At 43.8% G+C, this 23783-nt stretch overlaps 1 protein-coding gene across 2 annotated transcripts in view; it reads left to right on the plus strand.

Moving 5' to 3' along the window:
- The window catches only part of gosr1 (golgi SNAP receptor complex member 1), a 60205-nt gene that overhangs the window by 28727 nt on the left and 7695 nt on the right, over nt 1-23783 (plus strand). For both annotated transcript variants that reach the window (XM_041878264.2, XM_041878265.2), the window contains exon 7: nt 13323-13352. In XM_041878264.2, the coding sequence (XP_041734198.1) occupies nt 13323-13352 (30 nt within the window). The remainder of the gene's footprint in view (nt 1-13322; nt 13353-23783) is intronic.

The raw sequence follows: 23783 nt of genomic DNA on the forward strand, positions 1-23783 counted from the left end.
ACTGAGAGTGGACGGCCACAGGAGCCAGTAGAGCCAGGAGCAACACTACCTTCATTCTACCGGGTGGAGAGAGTTGTTTCACATTGATTTGTGTTGTCTCGTTTTCTGTCTGATGGCTTTTCTGCTCGATTCTGACTCTCTTATGCCTGTGATGAGCCCAAAATAACATGATCAACATTACGGCTTTTATGGAGTTAACAAGTGCAATAGACCTTATCTGCTGACTGGGTGGAAATGTTGTAGCTGTGTGTGTTCAGTGATGTCAAGGTACCAGTACTGCTATTTGGTTCTTGACTAACAAGCAATGGTGAGAATCAGACGCCTGTGTATTTTCCTGAACCAAGATGTACGTGCGTGCATGCTAAGTTTTACAAAAACAGTTTTACAATTTGATAATCTATGAATGTAGGTGGATTTGCAGTTTTCACAATTTTGTTGCCTTAGACCCTGGAAGCATTTGGTCGTAGCAACTTTTAAAGCTACAGTCTGCGATTTAATACATCATTTTTGGGACTTTTCTGAAATATAGCCATTGATTCTTGAAGAATATAACTTATGCCACATGAGATTAGTTCAACTTTCTTAACCAATCAGAACCATTCAAACATGGTGAAACTATCATTTTCATTTCATGGATGGGCAGTCTTTACATCCATAGGTCTGTCTATGAATATGAGAGTAGATCTCCAGCCCCATCCCTCAGCCTTTTACCAAAACAAGAGGCGGGCGGACGTTTTGTTATATTTTATCTCCTCTTGGGGCAACATTTATCTAGTCTTGACAAAATGGGAAAACTGTGCGAACAAAGGGGTAAATACCATATATATAATATGGTTAATTCATAATGCAGTGTCCAGACTTTTTTTTACCATGGGCTATGTTTTGGTGGTACACGTGTGCTGCTTTGGCTGATGTAATTGTACGAGGTTAAGACAGTTTGTATTGGGATGGAACACCTGTGTGTGACCCATCTGGGCTTCAGAGGTCTGACTGCGGTCAGGTGCCATATGAGGACAAGGCCTTTTGGCTAAGGTGTCCCTTCACCAATGACTTTGCAGAGTAATTCTTTTAAACCATTATCCTCTGCCTCCTCATGGTCATTTGATGCATTCCTATTGGTCCTCCTGTCCTGACACCTAACTTCCAGATGGTCCCTTCACATGGACACCCTGGCTTTGTTCAGACTCTCTACCCTTCTCAAGGTGTGCGCTCTTTCACTCCCAATCATACATTGGATTGGTGCAAGCATAGCTGGAAGGAGCTTCCACCATATTCCGCACACCAGTCCATTCCTTTTAAATCCATGAGGGGGAGTGTATAAGTACACACTTCAGGAGAAGGGTAGATAATCAGTACGCAGCCAATGTCCCATAACAACCCCTTTTTTTTATGTTATAGTAAGTTTTTAAACAGGAACACAAATCATACAAACAGGAATCAAGGCATCATAACGGACATGTTATTTTCTGAATCGATGAAAAGACGAAACCGTGGTTAGTTAAACCATCTCACTAAATACAGTTGTACCCATAATGGTTTGATAAGAAGATACAACAGAGTTTTGTTTGGGAACATAACTTGTGTAGCTATTTGTTGGAAGTGATAAAAAAGAGCATGCTAGTCTAAAACGCCTCACTAAATAACCCTACAATTATTTCCCCTCCTACTGTATTGTCAACACTCACTCTCTCCACCCTGATTATCAAGCTCTCCACCCTGATTTGACAACCTCCATGTCTCTTCACGTTGGACACGAGCCAGACACACTTAGCTCTATACTCTCCTCCCCGGCTCTCTCTCACTCTCGCGCTCTCCCTCTCTCTTCTCGCTCTCGCTCCCTCTCTCTTCTCCCTCTCCTCTCTCCCTTCTCTCTTTGAGTCTTGCTGCCCCTCCCTCCCTCCGTCCTCCTCTCTCCTCTGCCCCCCACTCTCCCTCTACTTGAGTTGTGCTGTTCCTTCCTGTCCTAACCATAAAATATGTCATTGCCAGGCAGGGGTCAACCCATTAGTAAGAAGGGGACCTTGCCAGTCATAGATTTGACAATCTCAGTAAAGCCAGGTGACACAGAATGGAAGAATGCCCGTGCCCGCATCCCCTACTGCCCCCGGAGGACATTCATCACTGGGGGGGATAGGGGGTGAAGTGTGTGTGTGTGTGTGTGTGCTTGCGTAAAGCTGAGACATCATTGTATAGTACTTTTGTGTACAACATGATTCCAATTGGCTGGATTATCACAATCACATCCTGTCTGGCAGAATATAAAATCATTATTGTTCCGACAATTATATTCCTGTTATTTTCAGATTTGTCCACCAATGACCTAGCTATACTCTCTGGTGTCCTGTTCCCTGAAGGGAGGACTGAACTCACTACTGACTGCTACTTTGTTTTTGTTTATCCTCTTTTCTCTGAAACATTATCTGTGTTGATTTAATTAGGAAATAAAGTGCTGAGACCATTTGTTTTTGATGAGCAACTTGAGCCGCAAGGGGGGATCTTGACACTAGGAGAGTATGCGTGCGTGCTCTGAGGTTATTAGGCTCTGTGGGACTAGATGGAGGAGAGTTCTCCTCGCCATGCCCTCTTCCTCCAGGGTAAGGCAGTATACTCTAGGGACTCTCCCACTCAGGGGAGCAGGTTCCTGGTTCTCCTGAGCCCAGCCTCCCCCTTAGTCATCCAGGGCCTGGAAGACAAAACAAATGATTTACTCCGACTGACTGCAGCTAAACCTTATTATCTCTAGCTTAGATGTTACTGCCTAGTTCCATCAACATCACAACAACATACCTCTGGTTTAATTAACCTGTCAACACTCTCTCTCTCTAGGTCCAGGAAAAGGGTGGGGTGGGGGTGCTCCTTTAAAAGCCACACAGAGCAACAGCAGCAGCAAATTGCCTTGTCTTCAGTATGCGTACAGTATTTCCATCACATCACTATTTCATGTAAGATGCTGCCCAGTGCCCATATACTGTAACAGTCATCTCATCCCACCACTAGCTCCATTCTAATTGGTTAGCATCCATAATGCTGTAATATATACAGGAAGTGCAATGCTTCCTGGCTCTTCTCCTCTCTTCCACTGTGATGCAGTGATGAAATGGCACCGTATTCCCTATATAGTGCACTACTTTTGACCAAGGCCCGTCAAAAGTAGTTCACTGTCTATATAGGGATTAGGGTGCCATTTGAGACATGCAGTGATGCAGTGCCTGGTCTTTGTGTGCAGCTGGCTAAGTGTTGTATTCACTGTAGATCAGATTCACAACAATTATTATTTCTCAGTCTGTTCAGTCACTTCACCATGTTAGCCATTATAATAGCCATCTCATCACACCTGCACTGGAAGGACAGCCATCCGGAAAATGTGTTCAAGTTGCGGTGACCGTATTACCGCCACACCGGCGGTCACGAGTCATGAACTTGCTAACTGCCTGGTACTCAGCACTCTATTGTCCCTCTAATCATTCTGACATCAATGCAAATGTAATCGAAAATCTAATCAAACACTTAATGAGAGCCCATGAGCTCATGTTGCGCAACATTTCTATAGGCTATGCAATTGCGAGAGAAAACAGAGTGATGGCCTCTACTAAAACGAGGAGGATCCCATCAGACTAGGCCTATTATATTTATTTCTCAACTTTCCTAATATTAAGCACATTGTTTATCTTTACAACCGGAGTATAGCCTACCTGGCTAGCATGAAAATGAACCACAAGAAAAGCGTCCTCCATCCGCTATTTAAGTGCATAGATGTATTTTTCCCGCTGCCCCGTTTCGAGACAGGTGCATGATAATGGTCCATTCTAAATCAAAACAAATTTCACACAACTATTATTTAGTATATGTAAAGACAAGATTTAGTCAAGAATAGTCTGATGGGTGACAATATTAGCCTATCACTTGTGAATGATGCCCAGCATAAGGCAAGAAACAATGCCTTTTTTTGCGACCTTTTCTAATCATAGTCGCACACCTCATGTATTCTAGCCCATAGGCCTATATGTTTTGATAAGGTTTGTATCACAACTGAAGTGGCCACATAACTTCTTAAAATGAAGCACATTAATCCGCTTTACAAGGGGTTTAGAGCCTAACTGGCATACATATGTTTCAATTTGGAGAAGATCATTTTCACCATAAAAATGCACCTTTTTATAATAAAAGCATTACATGCATAATCACATTTGCGCTCACTTTTGATAATGGTGTTTTCCCGCTAATGGAACATTCGTGCTTGTAGTCTACTTCCATGTGGGCATTGCTGAGCTTTATAATGTGAAGAAATAGCCTAATAGTGTATCAACATTTTTAAGCTAAACGTTCTGATCTGTTGCGTCAGCCACATTGCATAAAAAATGTTTTGACGCTAGTGGTTGTATTAATTTGGGATCTATTGCACCCCAGAACTGTCCCAGACTATGTTTTGGAATATTTATTTCTCGCACAGAATAGAATAGTTTGACTTTTGTACTATGGGGGACAGTAGATTGACATAGGCTAGTGCTTTTGCTGTTCATTAGGCCTACTCATCTTGTTGGCTGACGAAAATTAAATGTGGACAGTTCTTCCAATATCTTCAATATGCACCTCGGAATTGCATAAGGACGCGCCCATTTGCGTCCCCTAAGTGTCTGTCTTCACTTGTAGCCTGTGAGAAAGACCCTTTGGATTGCGCAGCACTCAGGGAGATGGGAAAAATGGCCACTGGCCGCAAAAGGCATGGATTTTTTTAGGGTGCATTACGGCCACACAAAGGGGATGCCGCCGGGAAATTCAAGGCATTATCAAGTGCTTGTCAAATTGTGAATGAGAGACTGATGAAGTGTGTACAGCCTGCGCAAAAAAAAATGCTGAGTTCATGCCTTTCAAGCGACTTTTTTCAAATCATCATTATTTGCATAATGCAGCCTTACAATGTATTAAAAATAAAAAACATATAGCCCAACTTTTATAGAACAACTAAAGTTACATTAATAACTCTAAATTAAGCATATAGGAGTACCTATTTGTTAACCGATAAACTCAGAATAGCCACATGTGCGCACTCCCTCAAATTGTTTGGAGAAAATATCCTTTCTATTTTATTCAGCTTTGTTCAATTGTATTCTTCATACTATAAAATAAAATAAGGCCACGGAATTCTAACCAAATCTTGTCTGCTAAATGAACTAGTGTAGACCACAGCCATATGCCATAGCCAGATCAGGACCTAACATATGGACAACTCAAAGTATGCTATTCTGTTCTTCTGAAATAGACTACGTTTTCTTCATATGTTTCTTTAGACCTGTCTAAAATAAATTATGTAGGCTATATTACATGGATTTATTAGACTTTTTTTTATGTAGATGTTCCAATGGTCTGCATCAGTGACTTGTAGGCTATGTGTGGAAGCCAGGAGATGCTAAATGTGTTTGTTAATTAACGGTCACTTACCTTGAGACCGACAGTTATTTGCTTGACAATCATCTGCTGACAAAATTTCGTGACCGCCACAGCCCTAGTTCAAGTTAAACTGAGGAGCGAGAGAAAGCAATAAGCAGCAATCAAAGAAAATTCCATAATGGAGTTGATCTTAGGGGAAATGAGGGAGTTGGCCAATTACATGCTGCTGCCTAAAGAGAGCTCTGTAACAACAATTTGGGATAATAATAGCAGTAAAGACTTGTTTTTGTTGCGTTTGGTTTCATCAATAGATACTTAGTTACAGAACTCCCACCCTAGGTGAGAGGCTAGCCTACCCTTTTATCCCTTAGACCAGGGGTGTCAAACTCATTTTAGCTCAGGGGCCACATGGAGGAAAATCTATTCCCAAGTGGGCCGGACCGGAAAAATCATGATATATATATATATATAACTTAAAAACAACAACTTCAGATAGTTTTCTTTGTTTTAATACGATCAACATACAACATAAAGCTGGAGCCTGAGGACAGTGTGTCCAAAATAGTACAAGCACAACATCACTATTAATCATAAAACACCTCAAGTTATTTGAAAGTTCTGAGGACAAAGAACACACAAACGCACAATGCCTCAGTGATTAACAGAACTGTTTCACAGATCACAGAACTATATCAGGGTGTCATTTCTCAGGCAGAAATGTAGATAAAAATAATGAAATCCTGTTCGCCAAACAAGTGCAAGAACCACAGAGTCAAGAATAGGTTAAATATACAAATAAAATACAATCAATTAAAAACAATATTACATCAACATAAAAACATATAAACATAAATCTGAAAGCGTTGCTCAAACTCCCGTAACAGTCCCGTTATTTTATCTTTGAACCGCTTCATGTCTGCCACATGTTGGGTCGCGCACACATTTTTCAGACAGGGGAAGTGAGCTGCATCACCACCGGCAAGTTGCGTCTCCCACAATGACAGCTTCAACTTGAAAGAACGTATGCTGTCATAATATTGCGTGACAACTTTGTTGCGCCCTTGCAGCTGTTTGTTCAAGTTATTCAGGTGCTCTGTAACATCCACCATAAATGCAAGGTCCTGCATCCATTCTGCGGAATGAAATTCTAACACTGGTTTGCCCTTTTCTTCCATGAACTGTTCAATTTCTTCTCGTAAATCAAAGAAACGCCTCAGCACAGCACCTCGGCTTAACCATCTTACCTCAGTGTGGTATGGCAGACCATAGATGTGGTCTTTCTCTCTGAGAAGGCTGTCAAACTGATGGTGATTCAGGCTTCTGGATCGAATGAAATTAACAGTTTGGATGACCACCTTCATGACGTTATCCATCTTTAATGACTTGCAACACAAAGCCTCCTGGTGCAAAATACAGTGAAAAGTCAAAAAATCACGTCCTCCATTTGCAGATTGCAGTTTCTCTCTGAACTTTGTCACAACGCCTGCTTTTTTCCCGATCATTGAGGGCGCACCATCTGTAGCCAGGCTGACAGCGGGACCAGTCCACTCCAACCCTGTCCAGCGCGCCCGACGAGTGCGGTAAAATATCAGCTGCTGTCGTATTCGTCATCGGCACCAACACCACGAACTCTCGTGACGGTCAATGTGTCATCAACTCCGCGGATGAAAATGGCCAGTTGTGCAACATCTGTAATGTCCGTGCTTTCATCAATTGCAACCAAAACGCAATAAATGACTTTACTTTTTGCTTCAACTGGCTGTCCAAATCCACTGAAAGATCGGAAATCCTGTCTGCAACTGTGTTTCTTGTCAGGCTGATATTTGCAAAAGCCTGCCGCTTTTCAGGGCACACAATCTCCGCTGCCTTCATCATGCATGTTTTTACAAATTCACCCTCACTAAATGGTTTTGAAGCCACTGCGATTTCATTAGCAATGAGGTAGCTAGCTTTCACTGCAGCGTCACTGATGTCTCGACTGTGAGTAAACACAGACTGCTGTTTCTTCAGACCCGCCAACAGTTCATTCACCTTCTCTCATCTCCGCTGTCCTTGAAAGTTGTCATATTTGTCGGCATGAAGACTCACATAGTGGCGACGAAGGTTATATTCTTTCAGCACTGTAACATGCTCTGAACACACCAAACATACAGCTTTCCCATTCAATTCCGTGAATAAATAGGATGACCATCTTTCTTGGAACACTCTGCACTCTGCGTCCACTTTTCTCTTTTTTGACAGAGACATATTGGGGCAATGAGGGTGCCAAAGCACATAATGTTAAAAGTAGAAGCCGTAATAAATATCGCGGGCAAAACAAAGTAGCTCATTGGCTGCACGTGCTTGACCTACTTGCTCTGCCCCGGTATAGGGGCATTAAACAATCGTATTAATACGATCAACATACAACATAAAGCTGGAGCCTGAGGACAGTGTGTCCAAAATAGTACAAGCACAACATCACTATTAATCATAAAACACGTCAAGTTTATTTGAAAATTCTAAAGAAAAAGAACACACAAACACACAATGCCTCAGTGATTAACAGAACTGTTTCACAGATCACAGAACTATTTGTTTGTGGGATAGGATGAGGCACCGTGGGTAGTAGGAAGTTAGGAGTGGTAGGAATATATACACTACCGTTCAAAAGTTTGGGGTCACTTAGAAATGTCCTTGTTTTCCATGAAAACATACATGAAATGCATAGGAAATGTAGTCATTGACAAGGTTAGAAATAATGATTTTTAATAGAAATAATAATTGTCGTTCACACTTTGCTTTCGTCAAAGAATCCTCCATTTGCAGCAATTACAGCCTTGCAGACCTTTGGCATTCTAGTTGTCAATTTGTTGAGGTAATCTGAAGAGATTTCACCCCATGCCTCCTGAAGCACCTCCCACAAGTTGGATTGGCTTGATGGGCACAGCTTACGTACCATACGGTCAAGCTGCTCCCACAACAGCTCAAAAGGGTTAAGATCCGGTGACTGTGCTGGCCACTCCATTATAGACAGAATACCAGCTGACTGCTTCTTCCCTAAATAGTCCTTGCATAGTTTGGAGCTGTGCTTTGGGTCATTGTCCTGTTGTAGGAGGAAATTGGCTCCAATCAAGCGCCGTCCACAGGGTATGGCATGGCGTTGCAAAATGGAGTGATAGCCTTCCTTCTTCAAGATCCCTTTTACCCAGTACAAATCTCCCACTTTACCACCACCAAAGCACCCCCAGACCATCACATTGCCTCCACCATGCTTGACAGATGGCATCAAGCACTCCTCCAGCATCTTTTCATTTGGTCTGCGTCTCACAAATGTTCTTCTTTGTGATCCGAACACCTCAAACTTCAATTCATCTGTCCATAACACTTTTTTCCAATCTTCCTCTGTCCAGTGTCTGTGTTCTTTTGCCCATCTTAATCTTTTCTTTTAATTGTATAGTCTGAGATATTGCTTTTTCTTTGCAACTCTGCCTAGATGGTCAGCATCCCGGAGTCGCCTCTTCACTGTTGACGTTGAGACTGGTGTTTTGTGGGTACTATTTAATGAAGCTGCCAGTTGTTTCTCAAACTACACACTCTAATGTATTTGTCCTCTTGCTCAGTTGTGCACCGGGGCCTCCCACTCCTCTTTTTATTCTGGTTAGAGCCAGTTTGCGCTGTTCTGTGAAGGGAGTAGTACACAGCGTTGTACGAGATCTTCAATTTCTTGGCAATTTCTCGCATGGAATATCCTTCATTTCTCAGAACAAGAATAGACTGACGATTTTCAGAAGAAAGTTATTTGTTTGGTCAGCGCATGCTCGGAGTACACGTCCTGGTAATCCGTTTGGCCCTGCGGCCTTGTGAATGTTAACCTGCTTAAGTCTTACTCACATCGGCTACGGAGAGTGTGATCACATAGTCATCCGGAGCAGCTGATGCGCTCATGCATGCTTCAGTGTTGCTTGCCTCGAAGCGAGCATAGAAGTGATTTAGCTCGTCTGGTTGGCTTGTGTCACTGGGCAGCTCGCAGCTGTGCTTCCCTTTGTAGTCTGTAATAGTTTGCAAGCCCTGCCACATCCGACAAGCGTCGGAGCCGGTGTAGTACGATTCAATCTTAGTTCTGTATTGACTCTTTGACTGTTTGATGGTTCATTGGAGGGCATAGCGGGATTTATTTGTACGCGTGTCTGTGTGTGGAGTAAAGATGGTCTAGAGTGTTTTTTCCCTCTGGTTTCACATTTAACATGCTGGTAGAAATTAGGTTGAACGGATGTAAGTTTCCCTGTGGTGGTAAATAGACAGCTACGACAAATATAGAAAACTCTCTTGGTAAATAGTGTGGTCTACAGCTTATCATGAGATACTCTACCTCAGGCGAGCAAAACCTTGAGACTTCCTTAGTATTAGATTTTATGCACCAGCTGTTGTTTACAAATATACAGAGACCGCCACCCCTTGTCTTACCGGAGTCAAACGTTCTATCCTGCCGATGTAGCCTATATCCCGCCAGCTGTATGTTATCCATGTCGTCATTCAGCCACGACTCGTGAAACATAAGATATTACAGTTTTTAATGTCCCGTGGTAGGATATTCTTGATCTTTGGTCGTCCATTTTGTTTTCAAATGATTGTACGTTGGCTATTAGGATTGATGGAAGAGGCAGCTTACTCGCTCGCCGTCGCATCCTTACAAAGCACCCATACCTACGTCCACGATATCTCCGTCTCTTTCTCATGCAATGACGGGGAATTGGGACTTGTCGGGTGTCTGTAGAATATCCTTCGCCTCCGACTCGTTGAAGAAAAAATCTTCGTCCAACACGAGGTGAGTAATCGCTGTCCTGATATCCAGAAGCTCTTTTTGGTCATAAGAGACGGTGGCAGAAACTTGTACAGAATAAATTACAAATAACGCGAAAAAACACACACAATAGCACAATCGGTTAGAGGGCCGTAAAGCGGCAGCCATCTCCTCCGGCGCCATCTTCACAATCAGTTTTGTTGTGACAAGGTAGGGCTGGTATACAGAAGATAGCCCTATTTGGTAAGACACCAAGTCAATATTATGGCAAGAACAGCTCAAATAAGCAAAGAGAAACGACAGTCCATCATTACTTTAAGACATGAAGGTTAGTCAATCTGGAAAATATCAACAACTTTGAAAGTTTCTTCAAGTGCAGTTGCAAAAACCATCAAGCGCTATGATGAAACTTGCTCTTGTGAGGACTGCCACAGGAAAGGAATACCCAGAGTTACCTCTGCTGCAGAGGATAAATTCATTAGTTAACTGCACCTCAGATTGCTTGGGCCAAGTAATACAAGCAATGGACATTAGACCGGTGGAAATCTGTCATGTCTTTGTGAGACGTAGAGTAGGTGAACGGATGATCTCCTCATGTGTTGTTCCCACCATGAAGCACGGAGGACGTGTGAAGGTGTGGGGGTGCTTTGCTGGTGATACTGTCTGTGATTTATTTAGAAGACACACTTAACCAGAATGGCTACCACAGCATTCAGCAGCGATACGCCATCCTTTCTGGGTTGCGCTTAGTGGGACTATCATTTGTTTTTTCATCAGGACAATGACCCAAAACACACCTCCAGGCTGTGTAAGGGCTATTTGACCAAGAAGGAGAGTGATGGAGTGCTGCATCAGATGACCTGGCCTCCACAATCACCCGACCTCAACCAAATTGAGATGTTTTGGGATGAGTTGGACCGCAGCGTGAAGGAAAAGTAGCCAACCGGTGCTAAGCATATGTGGGAACTTCTTCAAGACTGTTGGAAAAGCATTCCTCATGAAGCTGGTGGAGAGAATGCCAAGAGTGTGCTAAGCTGTCATCAAGGCAAAGTGTTACTCAACAAAAATATAAACTCAACATGCAACAATTTCAATAATTTGATTTGAGTTAATGTTCATATAAGGAAATCAGTCAATTGAAATAAATTCCTTAGGCCCTAATCTATGGATTTCACATGAATGGGCAGGGGCGCAGCCATGGGTGGGCCTGGGAAGGCAGAGGCCCACCCACTGGGGAGCCAGGCCCAGCTAATTAGAATAGGTTTTTCCCTACAAAAGGGCTTTATTACAGACCGAAATACTCCTCAGTTTCATCAGCTGTCCAGGTGGCTGGTTTCAGACGATCCCGCAGGTGAAGAAGCTGGATGTGGAGTCCTGGGCTGACGGGGTTACACGTGGTCTGCAGTTGTGAGGCCGGTTGGACGTACTGCCAAATTCTCTAAAACGAAGGAGGCGGCTTATGGTAGAGAAATTAACATTCAATTCTCTGGCAACAGCTCTGGTGCACATTCCTGCAGTCAGCATGCCAATTGCACGCTCCCTCAAAACTTGAGACATATGTGGCATTGTGTTGTGACAAAACTGCACATTTTAGTGGATTTTTATTGTCCCCAGCACAAGGTGCACCTGTGTAATGATCATGCTGTTTAATCCGTTTCTTGATATGCCACACCTGTCAGGTGGATGGATTATCTTGGCAAAGGAGAAATGCTCACTAACAGGGATGTAAGCTAATTTGTGCACAACATTTGAGAGGGATAAGCTATTTGTGCATATTGACAATTTCTTCGCTCTTTTTATTTCAGCTCATGGGACAAACACTTTACATGTTACGTTTGATATTTTTGTTCACTATATTTATTTCCCGTGTGTGTGTGTGTGTGTGTGTGTGTTATTATTATTATTATTTTTTTATAAACCTTTCTTATTCCCCCCCCCCCCCCATCTTTTATTATTATGATATTATATATTTAAGTCCAGTATATATTGGCCACGTAAGACAGTGAAAAGGAAATTCTGTAGCACACATCTCTCATATCATTTCAGATATACGTTCAGGAGAGGGTCCCTCACCCCCTCCTTCCTTCCCTCCTGTCTGGTCATGCAGCATTAGCATGCAAAGTGTTAGCTGTTGTGTTAGCACTAAGCTAGCTGAGAGCAAGGGATGGAGGGAGAGAGCAAAGGAAAAGCACTTCAGGAGCTAATTGCAGCCTTCCTCTCGCTCCTACATATTATATATGTAATGGAGCTGAAACCTGCTAGACAGTCATCCCTCCTTTTTATGAGATCAACAGATCACAGTATAGCTATACGTCTGCCACAGCTCCCCTGAAACCACCTGACAATGACATGACATTCTATAGAATTAGACTGAAGATTTATTTAACACTGTTTTATGCGGCTCTGAGAGGTTGTTTTATTTAAAAAATTGACAAGAGGATGACATTTATGTATGTTGGAAATCATATGTTTCTTCATTGAAGAAAGATTTCATTTGTGAAGATAACTGGAATGCTGCTGTAGCCAATAAAGTCTACTGTATGTCGTCGGCTATAGAGAAAGCCATAGTAGTACCATACTGTGTTGACAATGCTATCCCCGACTGCAGACTGATGTGTGTGTGGACAGGACATGACTCCTGTAATTAATGTTTGATGTGACCTTTTGCTTCAGTGAATGCAATGTCATAGAGTTGTCATAAAGATGACACAGGTGACACAACAGCTGTCATAAGCCATCCCATCAAATCATATGGCTTTATGACCCCAACCGTGCCCTGTGACACATTCAGTGGTTCCTCATCCTAACTCAAGATGCACAAAAGCAACTCTATTTTCTTGTAAATCATGCATTGAAGTCAATGGGAAATTGGAATGAAGGCCCACAACATAAATCGAAGTTGAGTATTTCAGCCCAACGGCTCTGTTAGGCTGGGTGCTGCTGGGGAGGGAGGGGGGTTCCCGGCCCAGCGCAGCGAGGCCAGGGACCTGATCAGGATTCTGGGAAGCTTGGCATCGATTGCTGCCTCCCTGACCATGACTCACAGAGAGATGTGGAGATGCTGCCTCACCTCAGAAACTAACCGTCACTTTCTTCTGTCTCTTCATCTCTTCTCTCGCTCTCGCTCTCTGTCTCTGTCTCTCTCACTCAGCTCTGACCGCCTGATGGATGACACAATAAGGTAAGCCTAATGCAGACAGACTATCTCTCTCAAACAGCATATGTTTTACTATCCTTGTGGGGACATACAATTTATTTACATTCAAAATCCTATTTTCCCTGACCCCTAAACCTTACCCTCACCCTAATTGTAACTCTAAACCTAACCCCTAAGTCTAAAATAGCTGGGAAATGTCCCCACGAGGGAGAATCTTCCTTGTTTTACTATCCTTGTTGGGACTTTGGAGGATTTCCGATACCCACGAGGAGTCTCTCTCTCTCTCTCTCACTCATTCACTCACTCACTCACTCACTGACTCACACACACACTCACTCACTCTGTCTCTCTCGCGCTCTTTTATTATATAAACTCAGCAAAAAAAGAAACGTCCTCTCACTGTCAACTGCGTTTATTTTCAGCAAACTTAACATGTGTAAATATTTGTATGAACATAACAAGATTCAACAACTGAGACATGAACTGAACAAGTTCCACAGACATGTGACTAACAGAAATGGAATAATGTGTCCCTGAACAAAGGGTGGGGTCAAAATTAGTAACAGTCAGTATCTTGTGTGGCCACCAGCTGCATTAAGTACTGCAGTGCATCTCCTCCTCATGGACTGCACCGGATTTGCCAGTTCTTGCTATGAGATGTTACCCCACTCTACCACCAAGGCACCTGCAAGTTCACGGACATTTCTGGGGGAGAATGGCCCTAGCCCTCACCCTCCGATCCAACAGGTCCCAGATGTGCTCAATAGGATTGAGATCCGGGCTCTTTGCTGGCCATGGCAGAACACTGACATTCCTGTCTTGCAGGAAATCACGCACAGAGCGAACAGTATGGCTGGTGGCATTGTCATGCTGGAGGGTCATGTCAGGATGAGCCTGCAGGAAGCGTACCACATGAGGGAGGAGGATGTCTTTCCTGTAACGCACAGCGTTGAGATTGCCTGCAATGACAACAAGCTCAGTCCGATGATGCTGTGACACACCGCCCCAGACCATGACGGACCCTCCACCTCCAAATAAATCCCGCTCCAGAGTACAGGCCTCGATGTAACGCTCATTCCTTCGACGATAAACGTGAATCCGACCATCACTCCTGGTGAGACAAAACCGCGATTCGTCAGTGAAGAGCACTTTTTGCCAGTCCTGTCTGGTCCAGCGACGGTGGGTTTGTGCCCATAGTCGACGTTGTTGCCGGTGATGTCTGGTGAGGACCTGCCTTACAACAGGCCGACAAGCCCTCAGCCTATTGCGGACAGTCTGAGCACTGATGGAGGGATTGTGCATTCCTGGTGTAACTCTGGCAGTTGTTGTTGCCATACTGTACCTGTCCCGCAGGTGTGCTGTTCGGATGTACCGATCCTGTGCAGGTGTTGTTACATGTGGTCTGCCACTGCAAGGACGATCAACTGTCCGTCCTGTCTCCCTGTAGTGCTGTCTTAGGCGTCTCACAGTACGGACATTGCAATTTATTGCCCTGGCCACATCTGCAGTCCTCATGCCTCCTTGCAGCATGCCTAAGGCACATTCACACAGATGAACAGGGACTCTGGGCATCTTTCTTTTGGTGTTTTTCAGAGTCAGTATAAAGGCCTCTTTAGTGTCCTAAGTTTTCATAACTGTGACCTTAATTGCCTACCGTCTGTAAGCTGTTAGTGTCTTAAAGACAGTTCCACAGGTGCATGTTCATTAATTGTTTATGGTTAATTGAACAAGCATGGGAAACAGTGTTTAAACCCTTTACAATGAAGATCTGTGAAGTTATTTTGATTTTTATGAATTATCTTTGAAAGACAGCGTCCTGAAAAAGGGATGTTTCTTTTTTTGCTGAGTTATACACTACCGCATTGTAGAATAATAGTGAAGACATCAAAAATATGGAATAATGTAGTAACCCAAAAAAGTGTTAAACAAATCAAAATATTTTATATTTGAGATTCTTCAAAGTAGCCACCCTTTGCCTTGACAGCTTTGCACACTCTTGGCATTCTCTCATCCAGCTTCATGAGGTAGTCACCTGGAATGCATTTCAATTAACAGGTGTGCCTTCTTAATGCGTTTGAGCCAATCAGTTGTGTTGTGAAAAGGTAGGGGGGGTATACAGAAGACAGCCCTATTTGGTAAAAGACCAAGTCCATATTATGGCAAGAACAGCTCAAATAAGCAAAGAAAAATGACAGTCCATCATTACTTTAAGACATGAAGGTCAGTCAATCCGGAAAATTTCAAAAACGTTGAACGTTTCTTCAAGTGCAGTCGCAAAAACCATCAAGCGCTATGATGAAACTGGCTCTCATGAGGACCGCCACAGGAATGGAAGACCCAGAGTTACCTCTGCTGCAGAGGATACGTTTATTAGTTACCAGCCTCAGAAATTGCAGCCCAAATAAATGCTTCACAGAGTTCAAGTAACAGACACATCTCAACATCAACTGTTCAGAGGAGACTGTGTGAATCAGGCCTTCATGGTCGAATTGCTGCAAAGAAACCACTACTAAAGGACACCAATAAGAAGAAGAGAGTTGTTTGGGCCAAGAAACACGAGCAATGGACATTAGACAGGTGGAAATCTGTCCTTTCGTCTGATGAGTCTAAATTTGAGATTTTGGTTATCAACCGCCGTGTCTTTGTGAGACGCTGTGTGGGTGAACGGATGATCTCTGCATGTGTATTTCCCACCGTAAAGCATGGAGGAGGTGGCGTTATGGTGTGGGGGTGCTTTGCTCGTGATACGCCATCCCATCTGGTTTGGGCTTAGTGGGACTATTATTTGTTTTTCAACAGGACAATGACCCAACACACCTCCAGGCTGTGTAAGGGCTATTTGACCAAGAAGGAGAGTGATGGAGTGCTGCATCAGATGACCTGGCCTCCACAATCCACCGACCTCAACCAAATTGAGATGGTTTGGAATGAGTCGGACGTCAGAGTGAAGGAAAAGCAGCCAACAAATGCTCAGTATATGTGGGAACTCCTTCAAGACTTTTGGAAAAGCATTCCAGGTGAAGCTGGTTGAGAGAATGCCAAGAGTGTGCAAAGCTGTCATCAAGGAAAAGGGTGGCTATTTATGATGTGTATATTTAATGGACTATGAGATAAAACTGGGGTAATCACAAACATAGAGTTAGAAGTATTTGTTACTGGGCCAGGAATTTAATTGGGTCATTTCACTGTGTGTGTGGGGGTAAAGAGGCAATCTGACCTAGGGTTAAATTGCTCGCTCTTACTTAAATCCATGGCTGTCTTATCTCATCAGAGACTGAACCTAGCTTGTGGCCTTTTGTTTCTCTCTTCAAACACAGTGAAGGGAGAGGCACCAGGGTTGAATGGAGTTTGGGCTAGACCTTTGTCTCTCCTTGGCTGATGGGGTGGGGTTGGTGTATGTTTCAAGGATTTAGGGACCTGTCATGTCCAACAATCGGTCTTCAGGTTAAGCCCGGGAGAGCCGGGGTTGAACAGAGTTTAAACTAAACATGAGTGTTTTTGCAAGACAGGGGAGTGATTGATTGTAGTACTATGTGATTCTGAACATACAGTGAGGGGGGGGGGAAAGTATTTGATCCCCTGCTGATTTTGTACGTTTGCCCACTGACAGACATGATCAGTCTATAATTTTAATGGTAGGTTTATTTGAACAGTGAGAGACAGAATAACAACAACAAAATCCAGAAAAACGCATGTCAAAAATGTTATAAATTGATTTGCATTTTAATTAGGGAAACATGTATTTGACCCCCTCTCAATCAGAAAGATTTCTGGCTCCCAGGTGTCTTTTATACAGGTAATGAGCTGAGATTAGGAGCACACTCTTAAAGTGAGTGCTCCTAATCTCAGTTTGTTAGCTGTATAAAAGACACCTTTCCACAGAAGCAATCAATAAATCAGATTCCAAACTTTCCACCATGGCCAAGACCAAAGAGCTCTCCAAGGATGTCAGGGACAAGATTGTAGACCTACACAAGGCTGGAATGGGCTACAAGACCATTGCCAAGCAGCTTGGTGAGAAGGTGACAACAGTTGGTGCGATTATTCGCAAATGGAAGAAACACAAAATAACTGTCAATCTCCCTCGGCCTGGGGCTCAATGCAAGATCTCACCTCGTGGAGTTGCAATGATCATGAGAACGGTGAGGAATCAGCCCAGAACTACACGGGAGGATCTTGTCAATGATCTCAAGGCAGCTGGGACCATAGTCACCAAGAAAACAATTGGTAACACACTACGCCATGAAGGACTGAAATCCTGCAGCGCCCGCAAGGTCCCCCTGCTCAAGAAAGCACATATACAGTTGAAGTTGGAAGTTTACATACACCTTAGCCAAATACATTTAAACTCAGTTTTTCACAATTCCTGACATTTAATCCTAGTAAAAATTCCCTGTCTTAGGTCAGTTAGGATCACCACTTTATTTTAAGAATGTGAAATGTCAGAATAATAGTAGAGAGATTTATTTCAGCTTTTATTTCTTTCATCACATTCCCAGTGGGTCAGAAGTTTACATGCACTCAATTAGTATTTAGTAGCATTGCCTTTTAAATTGTTTAACTTGGGTCAAACGTTTCGGGTAGCCTTCCACAAGCTTCCCACAATAAGTTGGGTGAATTTTGGCCCATTCCTCCTGACAGAGCTGGTGTAACTGAGTCAGGTTTGTAGGCCTCCTTGCTCGCACACGCTTTTTCAGTTCTGCCCACACATTTTCTATAGGATTGAGGTCAGGGCTTTGTGATGGCCACTCCAACACCTTGACTTTGTTGTCCTTATGGCATTTTGCCACAACTTTGGAAGTATGCTTGGGGTCATTGTCCATTTGGAAGACCCATTTGCGACCAAGCTTTAACTTCCTGACTAATGTCTTGAGATGTTGCTTCAATATATCCACATAATTTTCCTTCCTCATGATGCCATCTATTTTGTCAAGTACACCAGTCCCCCCTGCAGCAAAGCACCCCCATGGCATGTTTCTGCCACCCCCGTTGTTCACGGTTGGGATGATGTTCTTCGGCTTGCAAGCATCCGCATTTTTCCTCCAAACATAACGATGGTCATTATGGCCAAACAGTTCTGTTTTTGTTTCATCAGACCAGAGAACAGTTCTCCAAAAAGTACGATATTTGTCCCCGTGTGCAGTTGCAAACCGTAGTCTGGCTTTTTTATGGCGGTTTTGGAGCAGTGGCTTCTTCCTTTTGAGTGGCCTTTCAGGTTATGTCGATATAAGACTCGTTTTACTGTGGATATAGATACTTTTGTACCTGTTTCCTCCAGCATCTTCAAGGTCCTTTGCTGTAGTTCTGGGATTGATTTGCACTTTTCACACCAAAGTACGTTCATCTCTAGGAGACAGAACGCGTCTCCTTCCTGAGCGGTATGACGGCTGCGTGGTCCCATGGTGTTTATACTTGCGTACTATTGTTTGTACAAATGAACGTGGTACCTTCAGGCTTTGGAAATTGCTCCCAAGGTTGAACCAGACTTGTGGAGGTCAACAATTCTTTTTCTGAGGTCTTGGCTGACTTCTTTTTGATTTTCCCATGATGTCAAGCAAAGAGGCACTGAGTTTGAAGGTAGGCCTTGAAATACATCCACAGGTACACCTCCAATTAGCTCAAATGATGTCAATTAGCCTATCAGAAGCTTCTAAAGCCATGACATCATTTTCTGGAATTTTCCAAGCTGTTTAAAGGCACAGTCAACTTAGTGTATGTAAACTTCTGACCCACTGGAATTGTGATACAGTGAAATAATCTGTCTGTAAACAATTGTTGGGAAGATTACTTGTGTCATGCACAAAGTAGATGTCCTAACCGACTTGCCAAAACTATAGTTTGTTAACAAGAAATGTGTGGAGTGGTTGAAAAACGAGTTTTAATGACTCCAACCTAAGTCTATGTAAACTTCCGACTTCAACTGTACAGGCCCGTCTGAAGTTTGCCAATGAACATCTGAATGATTCAGAGGAGAACTGGGTGAAAGTGTTGTGGTAAGATGAGACCAAAATCGAGCTCTTTGGCATCAACTCAACTCGCCGTGTTTGGAGGAGGAGGAATGCTGCCTATGACCCCAAGAACACCATCCCCACCGTCAAACATGGAGGTGGAAACATTATGCTTTGGGGGTGTTTTTCTGCTAAGGGGACAGGACCACTTCACCGCATCAAAGGGACGATGGATGAGGCCATGTACCGTCAAATCTTGGGTGAGAACCTCCTTCCCTCAGCCAGGGCATTGAAAATGGGTCGTGGATGGGTATTCCAGCATGACAATGACCCAAAACACACGGCCAAGGCAACAAAGGAGTGGCTCAAGAAGAAGCACATTAAGGTCCAGGAGTGGCCTAGCCAGTCTCCAGACCTTAATCCCATAGAAAATCTGTGGAGGGAGCTGAAGGTTCGTGTTGCCAAACGTCAGCCTCGAAACCTTAATGACTTGGAAAAGATCTGCAAAGAGGAGTGGGACAAAATCGCTCCTGAGATGTGCGCAAACCTGGTGGCCAACTACAAGAAACGTCTGACCTCTGTGATTGCCAACAAGGGTTTTGCCACCAAGTACTAAGTCATGTTTTGCAGAGGGGTCAAATACTTATTGCCCTCATTAACATGCCAATCAATTTCTAAAAAAATTTACATGCGTTTTTCTGGATTTTGTTGTTGTTATTCTGTCTTTCACTGTTCAAATAAACCTACCATTAAAATTATAGACTGATCATGTCTTTGTCAGTGGGCAAACGTACAAAATCAGCAGGGGATCAAATACTTTTTTCCCTCACTGTATATATCTATAAATCTATGTTATGGACTTATTTGTTGTCTGTAAACTGGCTCCAGAATTGGGGGGGTTGGTGGTAGCTACAGTGGATGTTATACATCTCCATGGGCATGAGGTGAAGTCTAAAGAGTCCAGTACAGAGACAATAGTGATCCTGACAAATCAGATGGTGACCTGTGTGGAGCGCCTTGTCTCTGACCCCACCTCTTAACATCCGCTGTGACACCATTAGATGAGGAGATTACACCATTAGCCAAGATATGGATACAAGATCAGCTTTCAGGCCTAAGTGGGCTGATATGGTCAAGCACAGTTTGAGGAGAGAGGAAGTGGACTATGCCTCTATCCCTCCCACCATCTCAGCCTCCCTGTTGCCTCTATCCCTCCCACCATCTCAGCCTCCCTGTTGCCTCTATCCCTCCCACCATCTCAGCCTCCCTGTTGCCTCTATCCCTCCCACCATCTCAGCCTCCCTGTTGCCTCTATCCCTCCCACCATCTCAGCCTCCCTGTTGCCTCTATCCCTCCCACCATCTCAGCCTCCCTGTTGCCTCTATCCCTCCCACCATCTCAGCCTCCCTGTTGCCTCTATCCCTCCCACCATCTCAGCCTCCCTGTTGCCTCTATCCCTCCCACCATCTCAGCCTCCCTGTTGCCTCTATCCCTCCCACCATTTCAGCCTCCCTGTTGCCTCTATCCCTCCCACCATCTCAGCCTCCCTGCTGCCTCTATCCCTTCCACCATCTCAGCCTCCCTGCTGCCTCTTCCCTCTGTCCCTCTCATCCATCCTTCCTTCCCTCCCATCCATCTTATCTACCTGCCACAACCCACCCACAGATCGTTGCCCATAGGGGAGGCTACTGGCACAGGTGCTTCATTAAGTGGGCTTGTGAGCCATGCAGCGCTTCTTCCCGTCCAGCCTCCTCGTGCCCCCCCCCCCCCACCTCCCTCTCCCACTCTCCTCCCTTTTGTTTAAGTGAAGCAGAAAATTACACTGGATGAGAAAGTCACCATCATTACCGGTTCTCTCCCACTCTTGAACATGCCTAACAAGACACTCACACAGCCAGAAGATAATGAAGCTTATTTTCTTCTCCTGATTGTTTGTGTTATTATGCCCTGTGGGGACAAGCAGGGTTGAGATATGATGTATTTGTGTCTGAATGTGCATCGGGTTTTAAGACCCTGTCACAGGTCGGATATAAAACATGAAAATGTTTTGAGAGTAACAGTTGGTCAGGTACTCCAGTGAGTGGTCTGATGCAGAAAGGAAAGAGTGAGATTCTCACAGCACAAAAATGCTGTGGTTTTTGGTAATTACATATCCATCTCCATATTTAGATCTGTCAAATTGCGGTTAGACTGGAGAGAATTGGTCTCAATAAACGTATCTAGAAGCCCCACAGTGAATTTACTTTAGGTCAGTTATTTGAGATGCTAACGGTGATGAGCTAAGCTATTTTAGCATTGAGCTGGTGTTCAGCCAGGTTGAGTCACTGTGTGTATGAGTTAGCATTAGTCTAGCCCCTATCAGATAGCAGCTCTGATTGCCAGTAGCACGTTACCGTAGCGCTAACGCTGGCCCAGTGTTACAGTCCGTCAGCAGAGTTGGGCTTTGGGAAGAGAGGCGATCGGTCTTCCCCTCTGACTCTGGTGAACATGATATATGAGCTAGACCCTTGGCATACAGACAGATTGTCCCCTCAGCAATACCCTGCAAGAGGTGTTAGACTGGCAGGAGCTGGCAGAGATTAAGTTACGACACACACATACGCACATGCTTACTGTATTTACTCAGACACACATTGTACTTACAAAGAAAACATGTACTACAAATTTTAAACCACATTTTCTCAGTCAAACATTCTCGCACCCATGCATACACACTCAAACACACTGTGTACCCACTTCCTTGCTCGGTCAAACTCACTCAAAAACACAAAACACTCTCATACACTCACCTGACCAAGTCACTCATCTGACAAACAGGCTCAGTATACTTGGCTTTCACAGTCATGTAAACAAATCTGGTTGATTGGTTGGTTCTGCTCACCTTGTTAGTCTCTGAGGCCTGTTGCATTATCCTACCTGTCTCTGCAGCTAGGCAATTAGTGTCACCAGATCTGTTCCCATATTTGCAACCAGAGATAAATTATGTTTACATCTGTTTGATCCCAACCTTTTTTCTCCTTGCTGCCCCAAAGAAAGAGGCCGCCTGTATCCAGAGCACAACGCCAGTGAATACATTTGAATACACCTGTATTTTAAGCCAGGAACTCCACTTAAACTAATCTCTCAGTATGGTGCCAAATACTGTTTTATTTGAGGTCTTAGCATGTTATAAGGGAGGGGCGGCAGGTAGCTTAGTGGTTAAGAGTTTTGTGCCAGTAACCGAAAGGTCGCTGGTTCTAATCCCCGAGCAGACTAGGTGAAAAATCTGTCGATGTGCCCTTGAGCAAAGCACTTAACCCTAATTGCTCCTGTAAGTCGTTCTGGATAAGAGCGTCTGCTAAATGACTAAAATGTAAAGTAATTGGGAGAGGGGTTTTGGCCTGTGGATTAAGGTGCAGGGTTAACTATATCAGATGCCATTGTGGGGCTAAAAGGAGTTGGGTGCTAACTGCCAAGATATAGTTCACTTCCACAAAGCTGCTGAGGCCTAGGTTTGAATGAGGAAGTTTCGATATCACAGAAATGTAATCTTCCAATAATGACAAGGCAGCACTCAGCTGAAGGAGAAGGGAAAACATTAAGTGCTAGATGTCCATGTACCCTGAAGAAAACCACATGCCTTACAAGAAATTAACCGCGCTAACGGAAATGTACTGTATCTGAACTGAGATGCAAGCTCTGAAATTAGCTAGAGCCCTCAGGCTTTCTTCCAGGCTTTACGCCTTTGAAGGAAATGAACTCTAACTGAATGGTGCCATCTCTGATGATACTGAGGTGCATTAAGTCTCTGAAAGGTCTAGTCATACTAAATTACGGTTACCATGTGAAAGCTACTCTCTTTGTTTTTCTCAAATAAGAGATATTAAATATCTGCTGTCTTGAGGTGTCTGGGGAAATCAATATCTAACAGTCATTCTCTGAAGCTTTTTTACTAGGAAGTGTGTGTCTGTGTGTATATGTACAACCTGGATGGATGGATAGATAAATACAGCCTTATTCTAAAATGGATTTGTTTTTTTTTCCCCCTCATCAATCTACACACACTACCTCATAATGACAAAGCAAATGTATTACAAATAAAAAATTGAAATATTACATTTACATAGGTATTCAGACCATTTACTCAGTACTTTGTTGAAGCACCTTTGGCAGTGATTACAGCCTCAAGTCTTCTTGGGTATGACTCTACAAGCTTGGCACACCTGTATTTGGGGAGTTTCTCCCATTCTTCTCTGCAGATCCTCTCAAGCTCTGTCAGGTTGGATGGGGAGCGTCGCTGCACAGCTATTTTCAGGTCTCTCTCGAGATGTTCGATCGTGTTCAAGTCCGGACTCTGGCTGGGCCACTTAAGGACGTTCAGAGACTTGTCCCGAAGCCACTCCTGCGTTGTCTTGGCTGTGTGCTTAGGGTCGTTGTCCTGTTGGAAGGTAAACCTTCGCCCCAGTCTAAGGTCCTTAGCGCTCTGGAGCAGGTTTTCATCAAGAATCTCGCTGTACTTTTCTCCGTT

The sequence above is a fragment of the Coregonus clupeaformis genome, chromosome 6 (genome assembly GCF_020615455.1).
Source record: "Coregonus clupeaformis isolate EN_2021a chromosome 6, ASM2061545v1, whole genome shotgun sequence".
NCBI classification, from domain to species: Eukaryota; Metazoa; Chordata; class Actinopteri; order Salmoniformes; family Salmonidae; genus Coregonus; species Coregonus clupeaformis.